At 38.2% G+C, this 16,380-nt stretch overlaps 1 protein-coding gene and 1 pseudogene across 1 annotated transcript; both read right to left on the bottom strand.

Annotated features, from left to right (window-relative positions):
• Window positions 1-11,367: 11,367 nt before the first annotated feature.
• LOC149209903 (homoserine kinase pseudogene) lies at window positions 11,368-12,794 on the bottom strand (annotated as a pseudogene).
• LOC149209902 (uncharacterized) lies at window positions 12,731-14,218 on the bottom strand. Its single transcript, XM_089396545.1, has 2 exons — window positions 13,805-14,218; window positions 12,731-13,427 (listed from the first exon to the last, which is right to left on the bottom strand). The coding sequence occupies exon 2, from the start codon at window positions 13,285-13,287 to the stop codon at window positions 12,850-12,852; it is 438 nt and encodes a 145-aa protein (XP_089252671.1). The 5' UTR covers window positions 13,288-13,427; window positions 13,805-14,218; the 3' UTR covers window positions 12,731-12,849.
• Window positions 14,219-16,380: the final 2,162 nt, after the last annotated feature.

Here is a 16,380-nt window from a genome sequence, read left to right as displayed (position 1 = left end):
GGTGAGTATTCTACAACTGTAAGTGTGATTTTATTAACTTACAAGCCAGACTTGCCATCCAAGTTTCGCAATCAAGTGAGCACCTACTGACTAGAACTGTTAACTAGGGTTTCTATTAATTCTTTACATTATAATACTTGGGCTCATGTGAACTACAAATAGTAAATTATAATTAACACAATCTTTGTTAAAATTGGCAACTAGGGCCAACTTCCACCTTAAAACAGAGCATATGATGAAGATGATTATTGCATTGGATTCCTCTTTTGAAGAGGTACAATTTTGATATAAAGATCATCTCTTTCTAACAAGCAGAAATGGAATTATGATTTTATTTCTCTCAAGGACAAATTGTCAAGGTCGGCCACAGTGAAATGTATGCTCATGAAGCTCAACGGATGTATCTCTTCACCCTCAACAAAATGTATAAATAGAGGAGACCTTTTCCTCATTTGGACATAATCTCATCACATCATCTTCTCTCTCTTGATTGGTCCGTACAGCTTGGAGGTCTCTCTCTCTTCTTCGCACGTGTGGCAGACAGCTCTCTTTTTTCTTTGCATGTGTGGCAGGAGGCCGTGTTTTTCTGAGTAAAACAGGTAGAAGTTTTCACGGTGTTGACCAAGGGTGATTTGACCAACTTTCACCTCAATTTTTGGGCCAAAAGTTTGATTTTTCTAGGCCTCATTTATTGGCATGAAAATCGAGAAGTTTGGGACAGGTTGATCAGCATTGACTTCAAATTTGACTGCAGAAAATTACAGCAATGTTTCTCTTTCCCTTGACTGGGTTTGACCGAATTGTTTTGGGCTGATTTTGACTCTCCTGGAAGACTGGATTGGACTGTTGTTTGGAGGATATTTTGGGGCAATTTTGACCACCGTTGACTTTTTGGTTAGGGCTGCATTGACAGCTGATTTGGCAGATTTGTTTTGGGCATATATTTCTTATATTTGTACTCTTTCTCTATCGGCTGAACTATTGAAGAATAATAAGAAGATTTGATCAAAGGGTTTATCCACATTGGGGTTCTACATATGTTTTTATGTTCTATCTAGATTTACTGTCAATATGTATAAGTTAATGTGATTGCTATTGGATATAATTGGAATTTATCATTAGGCTGCTAAAGAAACATTGAAGTGATTTGTCTTGAGCATAGAACATACCATTGTTATCTAAAATTAACAATCTTTCTTTCAATGTTCTTTTTGAAGAAACAAACCAGTTCTTGGTATACGTTGAACTGGACTGTGATCTTGAGTCCTTTATGATTATGCACCTTATATATTATGGATGGTATATGCTTGACCTGAAAGGCATATATATATATATATATATATATATTTCTACTCTTGGGTTGCTTATGTGTGGCCCTTTGTAACAGCAAGGTTTCTTTTATGGATCGATGTTTTGATAAATTGGATTTCCTCTTCACGTTGGATATGGGATCTTTCCCTGTTCCGGGATGTGGAAATTGTATTTCCCTTTTTGTTTGAATTGAAGCATTTCTGGTTTACTATTGGACTTTGTTATGAATCAGATCAGATTTTGGTCGGTTATTATTTTTTATGCCCATAGTTCGTGCTTGAGAAAAAGATCAAAGGCTCCTTGTGCTCTTTAGGTGGTGTGAGGGTATTTTCCTCGTGGTCTTTTCTTTTTTTTTTTGGCTAAATTATGTGTGGGAATGGTAGCTGCTTGGCATGTTTGGCCTATTTGTGGCCAATGATTTTATGCCTTCCCGCAAAGTTGCCAGCCATACCATTGTATGAGGCAAATTCCAGGGGTTGGAATGGTTGGGCAATATGCTCCTCTTTATTGAGTTACTGATAAATTCATGCGGCTTGCTTTATTTTTGTTTGCCTCCAAAAAGCCAATTCGTTCACTGGGGTTAGTGATGATTGCACCATGCTCCTTATTGTTTATGCATTAGGGTATTCCAATTTCCATCTAAGGCCAAGTAGGCTAAAGGTGATCTCTCAGATGTCCGTTAAGGCCCATAGACCATCAACCATATTATCTGGGAATGTTGGTTGCCAAGCACTGTTGGAGTTGGTTTGAGGATCACTATTTTGGGTTGCTTCAAGATAGGGTACATTGGTGAATTGTTTTGTTGGGCATGGCCATTATCTTATCTTGTTTGCATTGCTTATTCTGGCCTTTATCATTGTTGCTTGCAGATTTTGTCACTATTCATGCCATGGAAACTTGGGTGTGAGTATGTTTTTGATCAAGATGTTAGTTCTGTCTATTTTCAGTCTTTTGTGGAAAGATGAAATTTGCCACCAGCCCTTGGAAAAAGAATTCTTCTTGACCAAAGATGCCTATTCTTTGGGTCACGCAGAGTATTATGCTTTTACTCTGTTTTAATAGCTTTGATAAAGAGGTTATGAAGTTCATTTTATATACCCCTCTGCTCTTTTCTTCTCTGGTTGTAAATGTTTTCTGTAAATATAAGCTCTATGTTTCAATAAATAAATAAACAATTCCAGTGTTACCGCTGAAAATAAAAGATCATTTTTGGCAGCCATTCCTTTTCAGCATAGTGATTTTCCAGATTTGTTAACGTCCAAAATAACCTAAGGAAGACAATAACCAATAGTCTAGAAAGTGGTCCTGTGATTTGAAATATGCATTTCCAGCAGGCTCGAAAACCAGGGAGATTAAATCAGGTGCATCATTTCTTTGAGGAAGAATGCATTCACATTTTCTTTTTAGTATGGTTGAATAGTTGCTGGTGCTTTCATTGTATGGACCTGTAAATACTTTTAGAAATTAGAAAATGCAGTGGAACTTTGATGTTTGATATTGGTACATGAAGTTTATAAGGATTTCATCCCTTAGTACATCTGAGTGTTGGCCCAGAGGCTTCAATTTAGCACTGTAGAATCTGTGTGAACTGTGGTATCCATGTTAGGAAAAAGCATGTAAGCTGATCAGGTTGCTTATATTTTCAAATCGTCCAAACAGGAGTTTTGGCAGCAGGAACATTTCATATTTGTTTCAAGATAGTATGAGCAGCAAGAGGATACATCACATGAGGCCAATATGCTGCCCTTATTTTTGAAAATCAAGGCAGATCTATTTTTAACATAGCTTATGGTCTATCCTTAGCACACAGAGAGCACAATTCCCAAGGTTCTGTCCACATCTGCAGTGCTACTACTTCATGCCTGTAAACCTTTATCCATGGTAGCAGAGATGGATTAATTTACCTACATGGTCAAAATTTAGTAGCTTGGTATGAGGAGTGCCCTTCCTGTACAGTTAAAAAGCTAAGTACTGGCCTTGCAAGTGATTCCCGGATCTGAACATCAACTAAGGGAGCTCTTTGTTTTGAGGTGTATTTAAAGATTAGGTGTTGGAGCATGGGAGGAATTTGTCAAGTATAGACCCAGAAGCCCTTTAAAGGAGTTCGGTTACAAAATAATAAGATATCTTAATAGTAATCCCAAACAGCCTTACTCAAAGCACAGATCCCAAAGACACTGGTATATTTGACCCATTCTTTACACAGCTGCACAAGAGAAGTAGGAAAGAGTTCAAGCTCGATGTTGACAAGTGAATGTATGGTAATGTGGTATATGTGACAAGATCTGTTTATGCTAGCAGGGATGCCATGCTTGCAAAACATGCTAATCGTGTAGCTGGCCACGATGGTTCAATAATGTGGTTCCATGATAAATTAAGAATAGCATCTATACCTAATGGGGATTATGTTTCTCAACAACATAGTTGCAAGGGGGATTTTTCAGTCAGTGCAATTTATACAGGAAAGGTAACGGCGGTTAAGGAGGGTGCAGGTGATACTGTTGCATTATTAGGTCACTTTTCTATCTTTTAGCCATTGTCAAACCAGGCTTAATCTAGGCAATGCAATTAGGGTGATCGATTTTCCAAAGTTTGCCAGGTAAACGTATAATGGAGACATAGTCCAAAATTATGTTCAAACACCATGTGCTAACATCCACACTGAAATGATCAGTTGCAGTATGGTAACTTTTGTCTATATTTAGTATTGGGAGTTTTTGGCCTTGAAAATTCTGTCTTGACATTTCAGAGTACATTTGTGCTGCTTAATTATGAGATCGTAATTGTATAACCATCCCTGCCATGGTCTACCTTGCTTTGGAGTAATTTTGGTGGAGATGATTGAAAATCTTGCTAGTGTAGTTTGAGAGTTGTGGAAATCATAGTAGTCAGAATAACTTGAAGCTTGGAAGCAAGTACAGTTTATGAAGTGTACACAAGATTCTGAAGCACCGCCTTGAAAATTTTAGGGAACAAAAAAAAATCTTTACTCCATTCTGGTAACTGCATCGGGGAGTCAAGTAACACAGTAACCACCTTTGGTTAGATAATGGGGTGTGTTGCAGAAACCTACTAGGAATGGATTTGAGAAACTAGATAGAGAGCAACTTGAATATAGATGACAAGACTGTTTGCACTTTACTGCAAAACAAGGTGAATTTGAGTAGCCTCCATCACAAGGAAGAGAAGGAGATGAGAAAACTCTTCCATATAAAGATCCAGGCCAAAAACACCAAGGTAGATGTTCCATCGCATTACAATTCACAAGCCAACCTCATACCAAAGGATCTGTGTTAAGATATGGTATGTTCTATGCTTATAACAGTTTACTTCTTTTTCTTATTATATTCCACAGATTAGCAATCACATGTACATAAAGTAAAGTGCAGATAGAACATTAAACGATCGACAGAAAACAAGCCAAGACGACACAAGATGTGGCGGCTAGCCAGGGACAAACCCCACAATGTGTGGGGAAACCCTTTGATCAAATCTTCTTTTATCTTCAATAATTCAGCAGGAGAAATAGTACAATAAATCTGATTTATATCAGCAGTAGCAAACCCTAGATCAGCAGCATCAGCATCAGCAGCTTCATCATCAAACTAGGGCAAACGATATCTCACAAACCGACCGTCGGATCGGCATGATTCCACCACCAAAAGTTGTGGCTTCCAGAGAAGGTCCAGAGGAACCTACAGCGCAATTCAAATGAAGAGATCTTCTAGTCCACGCAGGTCAAACTTTACTTCTGCAGTTGCAGCTTCAGTTTCAGCAGCTTCCTTCAAACTAGGGCAGTCAATATCTTGCAAACCGTCCGTCAGATTGACTTGATTCCACCACCAAAAGTTGTGGCTTTCAGAGGAGGTTCAGATGAACCTACAGCGCAGTTCAGATGAGAAGATCTTCTAGTCCACGCAGGTCAAACTTTACTTCTGCAGTTGCAGCTTCAGTTTCAGCAGCTTCCTTCAAACTAGGGCAGTCAATATCTTGCAAACCGTTTGTCGGATTGACTTGATTCCACCACCAAAAGTTGCGGCTTTCAAAGGAGGTTCAAATGAACCTACAACGCAGTTCAGATGAGGAAATCTTCTAGTCCACGCAGGTCAAACTTTACTTCTGCAATTGCAGCTTCAGTTTCAGCAACTTCCTTCAAACTCGAGCAATCGATATCTTGCAAACCGTCCGTCGAATTGACTTGATTCCACCACCAAAAGTTGCGGCTTTCAGAGGAGATCCAGATGGACCTACAGCATAGTTCTAAAGAGGAGATTTGATGGTCAACGCTGGTCAAACTTTGGATCTACAGTTGCAACTTCAGGTTCAACAGCTTTCGGCTTCACATGTGCGAGAGAGAGACCCTTTTCTGCGCAGTAGAGAGAGAGATGTGATGAAATGAGTGAGTCCAAATGAGGAAAAGTCCTCCTATATTTATACACAACGTTGGTGTTTGAATAGATGCGATTGTTGGGCTTCTGAGCCTACATGAGTTGTAGGTCGGCTTGATAATAATTCCATAATCAAAATAAATTCATATCTCCATGAATACTTATGATCTTTATATCAATCCTACATCTCTCGACGAGAGGAATCTAATAAAAATATTATCAGCCATGAATAAGATGACCCACATGAAGTTTTTCCCTGGTTGCCAATTTTAACAATCTGGTCAACGAGTTTGGGTTGGAGGTTCCTAATCATTTGGGCCCATATCCATTGGGATAGGTAAAAAAGGATGAAGATAACATAACCACTAAGCATTGTAAGGTCAAGTTTGTGATAAGTATATATTTATTTATAAAGTGGAGTTATACGTAGTACCCCTTAACATGTGTGGTGTAATGTTTGAAAGCCTACATGCATATAAGGGAAGTGATCTTCATGCGAAGAGAAAACCAGTATTGCTTGATCAAAGATGGGAGGTCTAATTAACATCATCAATGCACACAAATGTAAATTAAAACTCCTAAAAATTTCAAAGCACAATCAAATAAGTTTATTATATCCTTTAAATATTTCAAGTTTATTACATTGCTCATTGAAATATTTCAAATTTATAATTGCTCAAGGAATTTCAAAGAACTCAATATGCTTAGGGAATTTAAAGGAGCAATATGATTGGCGCAAAGGATTGCTCCTCGAGTCCACTCCTAAGAATTTCAAGGAGGCTAGGTATCATAAACATCAAAACTCAAGGAGCAATCCTTTGCGCTAAGCAAATTATCAAAACCATTGAAGGACACGGTAACTTGAAATTTCTACTCAAAGCAAATACATTCACAAGGCTCGGCACAATTGAGTCTAGTTGGAAAGGAATTCAACTGCCCAATCCTTCGACAACAACAACTACTATCCCTTTATTTCCCACCATATAAGGAGGGTTTGGGAAAGCCACAAGGCATGAAGGAAAATTGGAGGGATTCAAATGACCTTTCCTTCAATGATGTTTCAATATGCTAGATTATCCTTGTAGATCAAGGAGTTCCATTTAGATAAGTTGTCCACCTTGAACATGCAGTGATTATCAAAGGACTTTTCATCCTTGATAGTTTGATTGCCACTTGAGAAAGCCTTGAATGGGCAAGAGAATCCAACCAAATAGTTCTAGTACTCAAGGTTGACTTCGACAAGGCACATGAAAGAATCAAGTGGTATTTCATAATATAAAGCTCAGATTTGGGAACATTTTTACAAAACCAGTGATAATTGTCTCTTCATTTGATCCCTCCAGTATATTTGTCAATGTTATCTATTAGATGTCTTTCCGCCTACCTGGTCAACTAAACAAGGTTACTCCCTGGCTCCTATATTTATAAGTTGTTACAATGGATGCTCTAGTTTATCTACTTAATGTTGCTCAAGTGGAAGGACAAATATGAGAGATGTCTCTTACTAGTGTTAAGAAGTAATAAATATTCATTTATTGATGATTCATTGTGCACTCTACAATTATGCTATGATATCATTGAAGGAACATTGCACTGCCATGAAACTAAAGCCATCATGAGCAAAGTAATGTTAAGAGGATCTTCTTATAGGGCAACAAGACTTGCCTCCATGGCTTGCCTCCATGACCTAATATGAAATAGAAGCTTCTTCACACAAGGCATATAAATTGTTATTTAGGTATGCCTTTGGCAACCATGTGCCTACCGAGGCACTTTAGGCCTTGCAAAATCGACAACAATCTTCATTAATGAGCAGCTCAAGACATCCTCTTGTAAGACGCGCCACTATCTCCAATAGGCTTATGTATGCAAGCCATCTCAATTACTCACCCTACATCTTTACTTCTTTAGCGCATTCTCTTTTTTCGCAGGGTTGGGGGGGAGAGCAACAAAAGGGAACTTACATTGGTTTCACCAACCTCTTTACTTTTACCAAGAGACGAGAGAGGGTTTGACCTTAATCATATTCGTGCAAAGGGATTGTGCTAGATGCAAAATTAGTCATCAATGTTGTACATATTAATGGCATACTTGCTAGATAGGTTCTCCACAAAGAAGTTTGTGTGGCCAAGGCCTTTTAAGATCCTTGGCTCATGCATTCCTAAGTGAAGCAAGTGTAGAACTTAGTCTCTTCACAATTGCATTGTGATTATGTGGATAACAGTTGATGTTGGCAGTTAATAACAAAATCAATTTAGACTTTCAACAAAAAATTGACAACTTCGGCTAACTTATTACTTTGCAAGAAAACATTCAGCAGAGAAAAACTCTCATACATGAGGTAATTTGTGGGGCAAGAACACTGTCAATAGGCTCTCTTAGCAAGCTCATAAAAAACCTTCAAGCAGTTGATATGTCATATGATTCTCAAGATAGTTTGTTTAGATCATCTAAGTTCAGTAGTTTGTTTAATCTAAGTTCAGATAATCAAGACCAATTAGAGGGGATTGGAATGGTCTTATGGGAAGCCATTTAGCATTTATGGACTCCCGAAAGCTAGGAACTCTATGAAAAGATACAGCCAACTTGTTAGATAATCATGTCTTAACAAGAAGTGGAAATTTCAAACTTCAAATCAAGGTATCAGTGAAGGTGTAATAATCTTTGAGAGTTCTACTATTTCATATCAGTTTAGTAGTGAAGGATTGATTGAATAGCACTCAACAGTTACTATTGTATGCTTTGTCAAAAGATCTAAAATAGTTAAGCATGTCTTTTGGATATGTAAACTTGTCGAAGTAGAAAGGCAATGTGTTTGGGGATAACCGGATAATTCCACAAGCATAGCCATGTGGGATGTGATCCAACTAACAAGTATTTATTTCTTAGGAAAACAATGTTGTCTTCATAACCTTCTACTCCTAAAATACTTCATTCAATTTGGGAGAAGTAGTATTTGATCAATTTTGACTATTCAGTTCTTATCCAATATTTACAATTGTATGAAAGATATAGATAGCCTTCAAGTCCAGCCAAAGTGGATTTGCTATCCCTCTTTATCAATGGAGGTGGGTGGCCCTGATCTGACTGCCCTCTAGCCCTTGGATGTAACAATAATGATGGGCATGCGTCTTGATTAATAGTGCAATAAATGCCAGTTGCAAGAAAAGAATAAAATTAGTTTCAACCTAAAATGATGACCCAGTACCAATAATGAAGCAGAACTCAGAGCTGCAATTACTTCCAAAGAAAATGCTTTGGAGTCAGAAATCAAAAACATCAAAAATCAAAGAAGACACTAAACTTACAATCTGATTGTTAAATAGTTCCTAGACAAGTAAGAATCTTTTCTTCCAAGTTTGGCCTATAGAAGTCAGATATTTGAATTCAAATTTCTACGAATCAGAAGTACAACACATCAAGAGTGGTAATCCTAAAACCGGCCATCTGGCAAATCTAGGGTTTTCTCTTCCAGATGGAACTTAAAATCTCTAGTACTTACTAGTTCCCAATGTCTTAAACGAGCATACCTTACCATTAGCTGTATTCTAAGAACAAATCCTTTCTCACGGTTCGTCATCCAGCGCATGCATCTGTATCCAATAAAATTAAGGCCAGGGAATGATGGGAAACTCACCCTATTAATTTTTGCTTTCTAGAAATCTCACTTGCTATAGAGCTATTTTAATTCGAACAACAATGTTATGATGTTCAGGTAATCTTTCCTTTTATCCAATTGAACCGCAGTTCAAATCATCTTGCATTTTTTTCTTCTCAAGAAATCCTGTTTCACCGCGACATGATTTTCTAGGATGGAAGCTAAAGAAATCAGTTTCCCATCTGAACTAGGGTTAAACCTAATTTTAACAAGTTAGAAAGAGAAATCCATTATAGAAAGATGGGAAACAAAGTCCACAAAATGCAATGAATTTTCCTCCACTTTATAACCTAACCCATATATCACCAACTGACATATGCTCAGAGTATAGCTGCAGAAGAATGCTTACGACAAGCCAAGCAACAATCGTCAGGTAATAAGGATACCGTGGATCTCAAGTACTAGTTAGAAGAGCACAAACTGCAAGCAGATATCAGTGAAGATCAAAAACACACGTTGAACAGATAAAATTCCATTTGACAATCATGAGAGTGCTCATTGATTAGTAAAGTAGCAGAAGTTCCGAGGTCAAGCTCCAAGTTCTGCTTCCATTCCCTAGTGTTTCTGTCTTCTTTGGCTCTCTTCCCCATGAGCATATTTCGTGTAGATGTTGTACACTGAACCCTTAGTCTTTAATATTGGCAAATTAGGAGCCTAGTAGGTAAACAATCGTACTGACAATTTAGAGGCATAGTAGATGGACTAACATTTTCTGTACTGAACCCTTAGTCTTTTGTATTGGCAAATTAAGAACCTAGTAGGTAGACTTTTGTACTGGCAATTTAGAGGCATAGTAGATGGACTAACATTTTCTGTCTGACGTATTGATTTTCTCGGTATGCTTTATATTTTCTTCTTGCTCATATACCAAGCCATGGTATCAGTTGTAGATATCTTTTTTAAATAATCAAATCAGTTTTACGAGAAAGAAAGAAGACTCATATGGATATGATTCCTTAAACTACGATAATGAACAACAGCTCTTTAAAAAACGAGCACTTGCAACTACTGATGTTTTGTAACACCAAACCTTCACATAGATCACTAATCTAAAAGAAATGTGAAATGTATAGCAAAGCAACTGTATGGCAAAGCTAAAAAACAGAGCTGCATCTTACATTGTTGAACTTTTTCCTGGTTTTTTTATTTTGACAAATAAAATCTGAACTTCTGTAACATGAAAAGCCGTTTCGAACACTGAATTATTAAAACAAGTCCAGTTCCAAATTTCAACAAACCTTATCAATGATATTGAATCAAATTCACAGGAGATGGGGAATATTGGATCATAAAACAAACATGAGCTCAGCCTGAAGCCTCCCCTGAAAACCAGTAAAGCAAGTTAATAATGATAAAGTGCAGCTTCTCTGACCAGAATGATTTTTTTTGAGTAGGTCAATAGGTCCTTTTTCTTGGCTATGTAGTGTATAGCTGGGTTTCAAATTTAAATACCATGCGTAGTCCCTCTAGTACATTATATATGTATGCACTCCTGATTAACGAAGCGTGAAAATAATCTTTCGTACAACATCTTGGTTTGGCTTTATGTGCACAAAATTCCATGGCAACTTAAATGGACCTAAGCACCCCATCAAATAGGCTTTGATGGGCAAATCAATTCTTTCTCAAGTAATTTAACAATCTACCCTTCGATCCTCAAGCTTAGCTGGCAAAATACTTCATAGAACGGCATGATGCTAAGTAACAATTCTCTGGAATCATACATGGCTCTATTAATGGTCAATTCTCTAACAAAAATGGCAATGTGCTTTTTGAGTTTATCTTCAACCATCGTATAGTTAAAAGCATATAACTACGACGTAGGCATTTCCTTCATTCCTGGCAGGTACTTGGATGGCTGTCACAACATGTACATCCTGTGGATGACAGGCAATGCTAACATGTAAAAATTTGTAATAGTGGCATTGCTCCTAATGGTGATCACTGACACTTTTATTAAGCAACCATTTCTGCCCTAAGATATGCTCAGATCAACCTATGCCAAAAATGTCAAGATCAATGGCTTCTTCATGTGTAAGAATTGGAATAGAACAAATGATATATTCTCATTCTATGTTTCTTATGACATTGAAGCCTTCAGCTATTTGTACCCCATAAGACTAGAGATAAGAATATGTTGGTTTAGAGTTCATTCTATGCAATATTCTTTCTGAGAAGAAATTATGGTTTCACAAACTCACCCATGGAAAAAAAATAGTTATTCTTAAATAATGTTCAATTGTTTTTAAAGGCAGAAGGAAGCAAAAGACCGGTATTTCTATTGCACGCGGTCAAACAACTCGTGCTCCAATCCTATCGAGCTTCTGAACAGATGCAGTAGCTTCCAGTTGTCCCTTCTTTTGGAACATATCCACCATAGCAACAGCAATAGCCTTCCCTTTCTCTGCAGTGTCTGTGATTGCTACAGCAGTTGGCCCAGCCCCGCTTATAGTGCACCCAAACGCACCTGTTTCAAGTGCAGCTGCCTTGACTGCCATCATTCCAGGAATGAGGGGCCCCCTCTTTGGTTCAACGATAGAATCTGATGATAGTGCGGCTCCAAGGAGACAAGGATCACCCTGAAGGATGGCTGCCACAAGAGCTGCTGCCTGGCTACAGTTTTGTATATGGTCTTTCATGGTGATATTTTTGGGCAGAACTGCTCTCATTTCTTTAGTTGGGGCTTCAAAGGCAGGCGTTACAAGTACAAAGAAGAGCTCTTTCTCACTGGGGAATGGAAGGGGAATAAGGTCCAGTGGACTATAGCTCCGCACAAGAACAAAACCACCCATCAGAGATGGGGCAACATTGTCAGCATGATACCCACTAACTGCAGCTTCCGATTCCAATCCAGCCAAAACAAGGTCTGATTTTGTTAATTTATTTCCAAACAAACCATTCACAGCCACTGCGGCAGCAGCTGCACTAGCTGCACTTGAGCCAAGACCACTTCCCAAAGGCAGACCTTTATGAAGACCCAGTGACAAGCCCACCGACCTAACTCCCAGCAATTCCATAGTTGCTTTGGCTGCAATCCCAGCACAATTCTTCATTGGATTGAGACTGAGTCGATTATTATCCCCATCGATAAAAGAAATCACGATCTTACCAGGTTCCACATCCTCATTCACCTCTACAGTGACATGATCCCCCAGTCCCTCAACAGCACAACCCAGAAAGTCAAATCCTGGTCCAAGATTAGCTATTGTTGCAGGAGCAAACGCTTTAACGGACTGAAGAACAGGGGTCGCTTCAAACTGGATCACCTGTTTCAGACTCACTTGTTGTGCATTGCACCGGACATTGAAGACATGGGGTAGGTGCCCACGTGAGAATTTGGTTCTAAATCTACTCAATCCAAAACAAGAATTAATTAGGCCCAAATCAGGTTCTAAATAAAAGCAATGGTTCTTTGTCTGTGCAAAAACGCTTTCCATATGTGCCTTGATCAGTAACTGTGCCAAAACTTATGCAAAGGGAAAAATTGTGCACTCAAAATTCAGTTCCTTCCGTACTCTTGGGATATCCTTCGTATTCAAGATGAACTGATAGTGTTGCGCAAATGGCTCGGAATTTTGTTCTCATGGCTCCCAAAATGTCCTGAACTGACTCATTTTCTGGATCCAAAAGTGGGTAACTATCTGCCAATTCCTCAAGTTGTTTTAGGTTCTTCTGTACCCTTGCAGAGAATACAGTCGGTTCAACTTCAATTGCAGCTTTCCATATATTGATACAGCCCCTGTAAAAACCCAATTCCTCCCCTGTCTCAAAACCGGTCTTCAAACCAACATCTCTTCCTTCTGCTTTACCCAACTCTACTCCGTCTTTGAACCCTTCATTGTACCCTTGCTGAATGTGTTGATCCTCAAGATTTACAGAGGATTCAAATATGTCTGCCAAATCTCCCGCTTGCCCAGATGAACCTAGCATGACCAAAATGCAAGCTTCAAAACCGATAGCCTACAGTCCTACTCCGACTGTGGCTATTTGAGGACCTAAAAATGCCTGTGAAGAAGAGAACCCACAAGTATAATGTGCCTGAAAAGGTGGTCTTACGTGTCCAGCAAACCCTGCCAATGTTTTGGGTTGTCAATCAGATCTGAATCAATCTTTCAAATTACTTAAAATTAAAACAAAGAAAAAATAGCTATACGAAAACTTAGCCAAGGGACAATATATGCAGAAACAAAAGCAAAATGACAGAAAGATCGGGGCAGAAGTTTAAACGCATATGCCAAAGTTTCAGATTTCATTCCTAAAACCCTAACACTACTGCTAAATATTGATGAATTTGACCAAGTTAGAAAGAGGCCCTTAAACCCAAAAGCCTCACAAGATCAAACTCAGCCTCCAAGAATGACAGAGAGGCTAGGAAAAATATTTATGTCTCCATCGGGTTTTACCAAAACAACCAGGTAAATGAATAAAATCAACAATAATTTCTTACGTTGGATATAAATCACATTAATCTGCAGCAAAACTTTGATTTAAAATGAACATTCGAGTGAAGCGCCTTCTACAAGTCCGGGGCACTTGAATCCCAGGGCCTCCGTGCAGTTCGATTCGACGGGCGCGCTCTCAAATTGCAGTTAACAAGGTGCGAAGACGGAAACAGGGTGTAAGGCCCGCGTACGAGGAGCAGCTAACAACAAGGCCCGCGTCCAAGCAGGAGGAGGCGGAAGAGCACAGTTCTACAGGGCTGTTCGAAGCTCCTATTAGAGCTGTTGGAGGGCTTAGTTCATTCGATCATCTGTCCTTTTATTAAAAAGGGAAAAGCACCGAGCAACATATAGGTTTTCATGTGATACGAGAATTTGAATTTCAGGGGCCGCAGAGACTTGATTTGGTCGGTATATTAAATCGATCGGGCAGGCCCTGGCGTTTGTGGCTACTGGATGAAACTAATATTGATGTTGTTTAACTTTGAACTTGTGGTCTTAAACAAGGTACAAGTAGCTTATTGTTTGAGGAGTGTCTCCATTAGTTTATAAATTTGTTTGGTTTATAAATTTGTTTTTGTTATGTTATTTTGACTTAATTATGTTATGTTATTTTGATACTATATCAATTTTGCCTTGCTCCTTGAATGAATCCTAGACATATATAAATTGTTATTAAGACAGCATTGTGTTTTTTAATTGGCACTATTGATTATCCTTTAAGAACCATGTCGTTTCAAAGATTATCAAGATACTTGCCTTTCAAGCATAAAATCTGGTTGGTTTATCATTTAGGTTTTTAGGTATTATAGTCATGTGTTCATGTTTTCTTGTGTGCAAATAGGCCCTCAATATACTTGAATTGATTTTAGATTCAAAAAGTGTTTGACGATGTGTTGATGGTTATAAGTGCATGGTATATCATTTATATGGTTTTGAAAAGGTTTGTTGCTGGTTTGTGTATATAATTTTGTTAGCTTTTCTATTTACAAATATATACTTAGTTTCTATTTATAACAAGGAGCCATTACCGTGGCGGTAGTCCCTGCCGGGATCTGCAGGGACAATACAATACAAACGCTTAAAACTGTAAGTACTAAACATTTGTGGAAATAGTCTAATAGCCAAGTACTTGTTGTAGATTCGTATGCTCCTCTGGATAGTCTAATAGCCGAGTACTTGCCGTAGATTCCTATGCTCCTCGTTCGAGATGTTATTGTTAGTGGTTGTTTCTTGGTTTCTTTTTTCTTTGTGCTTCTACTTTTACGATGTCCATAATCAGAAGAGTCATCAGAAGTTCGAGCCTGTCACACTCAACTGCCAAAACCTCACTTGCAATCTAACACCAAGATTTTATTTGAGATTTGCCTCTGATGTCAGATACATCACTTAATTTCCGATTTACTTTTGCTGTCACATACATCATTTCATATGCCATCTGCCTCCGATGTGAGATAGATCACTTAATTTCACCGATTGCTCACTTAAATGCTCTTCATATTGGATTATATCCTCTCCAACCTGATCGATCTCTATATCTGCACTAATGAAAAATTCATAAGATCAATAACATTAGATCCTGAGAGTTGGTAGTTATTTATTTGGGTGTTCAAAACAGGCAAACCCTTGTGAGAATCAACGAATTCAACTCCACATTGTGTGCAAAATTTTGCATCTATCTTCATTTAAGGGATTCAAAATCCTATTCATTAATGAATAGGATAGTTGATCTATGGAAGAGACCAAGCAGCTTGGGAAACGAATCGAGTTTGTCCATCGATATAGGATTCGTAATCAACCCTTTTGCTCGATAAAATAGGAGTTGTATCAGTCAATACGTGCGGAAGGGGGAAGGGAAGCATATTAGACCCTTTTTTATTGTTCATTCCATCGATGCTCCTTGGTCTCGCTCGACCTCTAATTACAATAATGCACAGCCCAACTGGAAAAAACACAAGCACAGACCATGCTACAGCAAAAGCACAAGAAACTGCCTCAATCTTTGAAAATGACCGAATTTGGAAAAACACAAACAGGAATCAAGCTATATCACAAGCACGAGAAACTGCCTCAATCTGAAAATGGGATATAGACATTTCAAATTCAAGCCTAAGAATATGAACTCTAAAATTGAATCTCACAATTATAAGAAATTAAAAAAGACTAGGAATTAGCCTTGTCAACGTAAATTTGAATTCACGATTTCTGGACGAAGATCACACTTACAAAGGGAAAATGTGTTTCTCCCCCTTCTACATCATTACTTAGATACATCAGCATTGTTGCAACTCTTTGGCTTCATTTCAAGTTGAACTGCACAACCAAATATGGGTTCTCAGCATAAAATAAATTTCTAGAGTACAGTTGGAAAGAAATATTAGTTTGAACATCTATAAGTAATCCAAAACTTCAAAACAAAGGTTACCGGGACATTGGCTAACTCATAAGGTCATACCTCATCCGAGAAATAATCATGATGAGATTTATAAAATTCACCTTCCTCATACCTGTGTTCATGTACTATCACTTAGATATCCAGTTATGGAACTATATAATAATAAAACGGATTGCAAAGATGAGTTGT

Source organism: Pinus tabuliformis, chromosome 1_2, assembly GCF_031772625.1.
Source record: "Pinus tabuliformis cultivar Carrire ecotype Pingquan chromosome 1_2, CPIR1, whole genome shotgun sequence".
In the NCBI taxonomy this organism is placed as follows: domain Eukaryota; kingdom Viridiplantae; phylum Streptophyta; class Pinopsida; order Pinales; family Pinaceae; genus Pinus; species Pinus tabuliformis.
The sequence above is the reverse complement of the archived record's forward strand: the minus strand, read 5'-3'. Positions and strand labels throughout refer to the sequence as shown.

What these genes read in the sequence shown, in the direction of transcription:
- LOC149209902 (XM_089396545.1), bottom strand. Translation starts at nt 13,287, where the DNA reads ATGCTAGGTTCATCTGGGCAAGCGGGAGATTTGGCAGACATATTTGAA.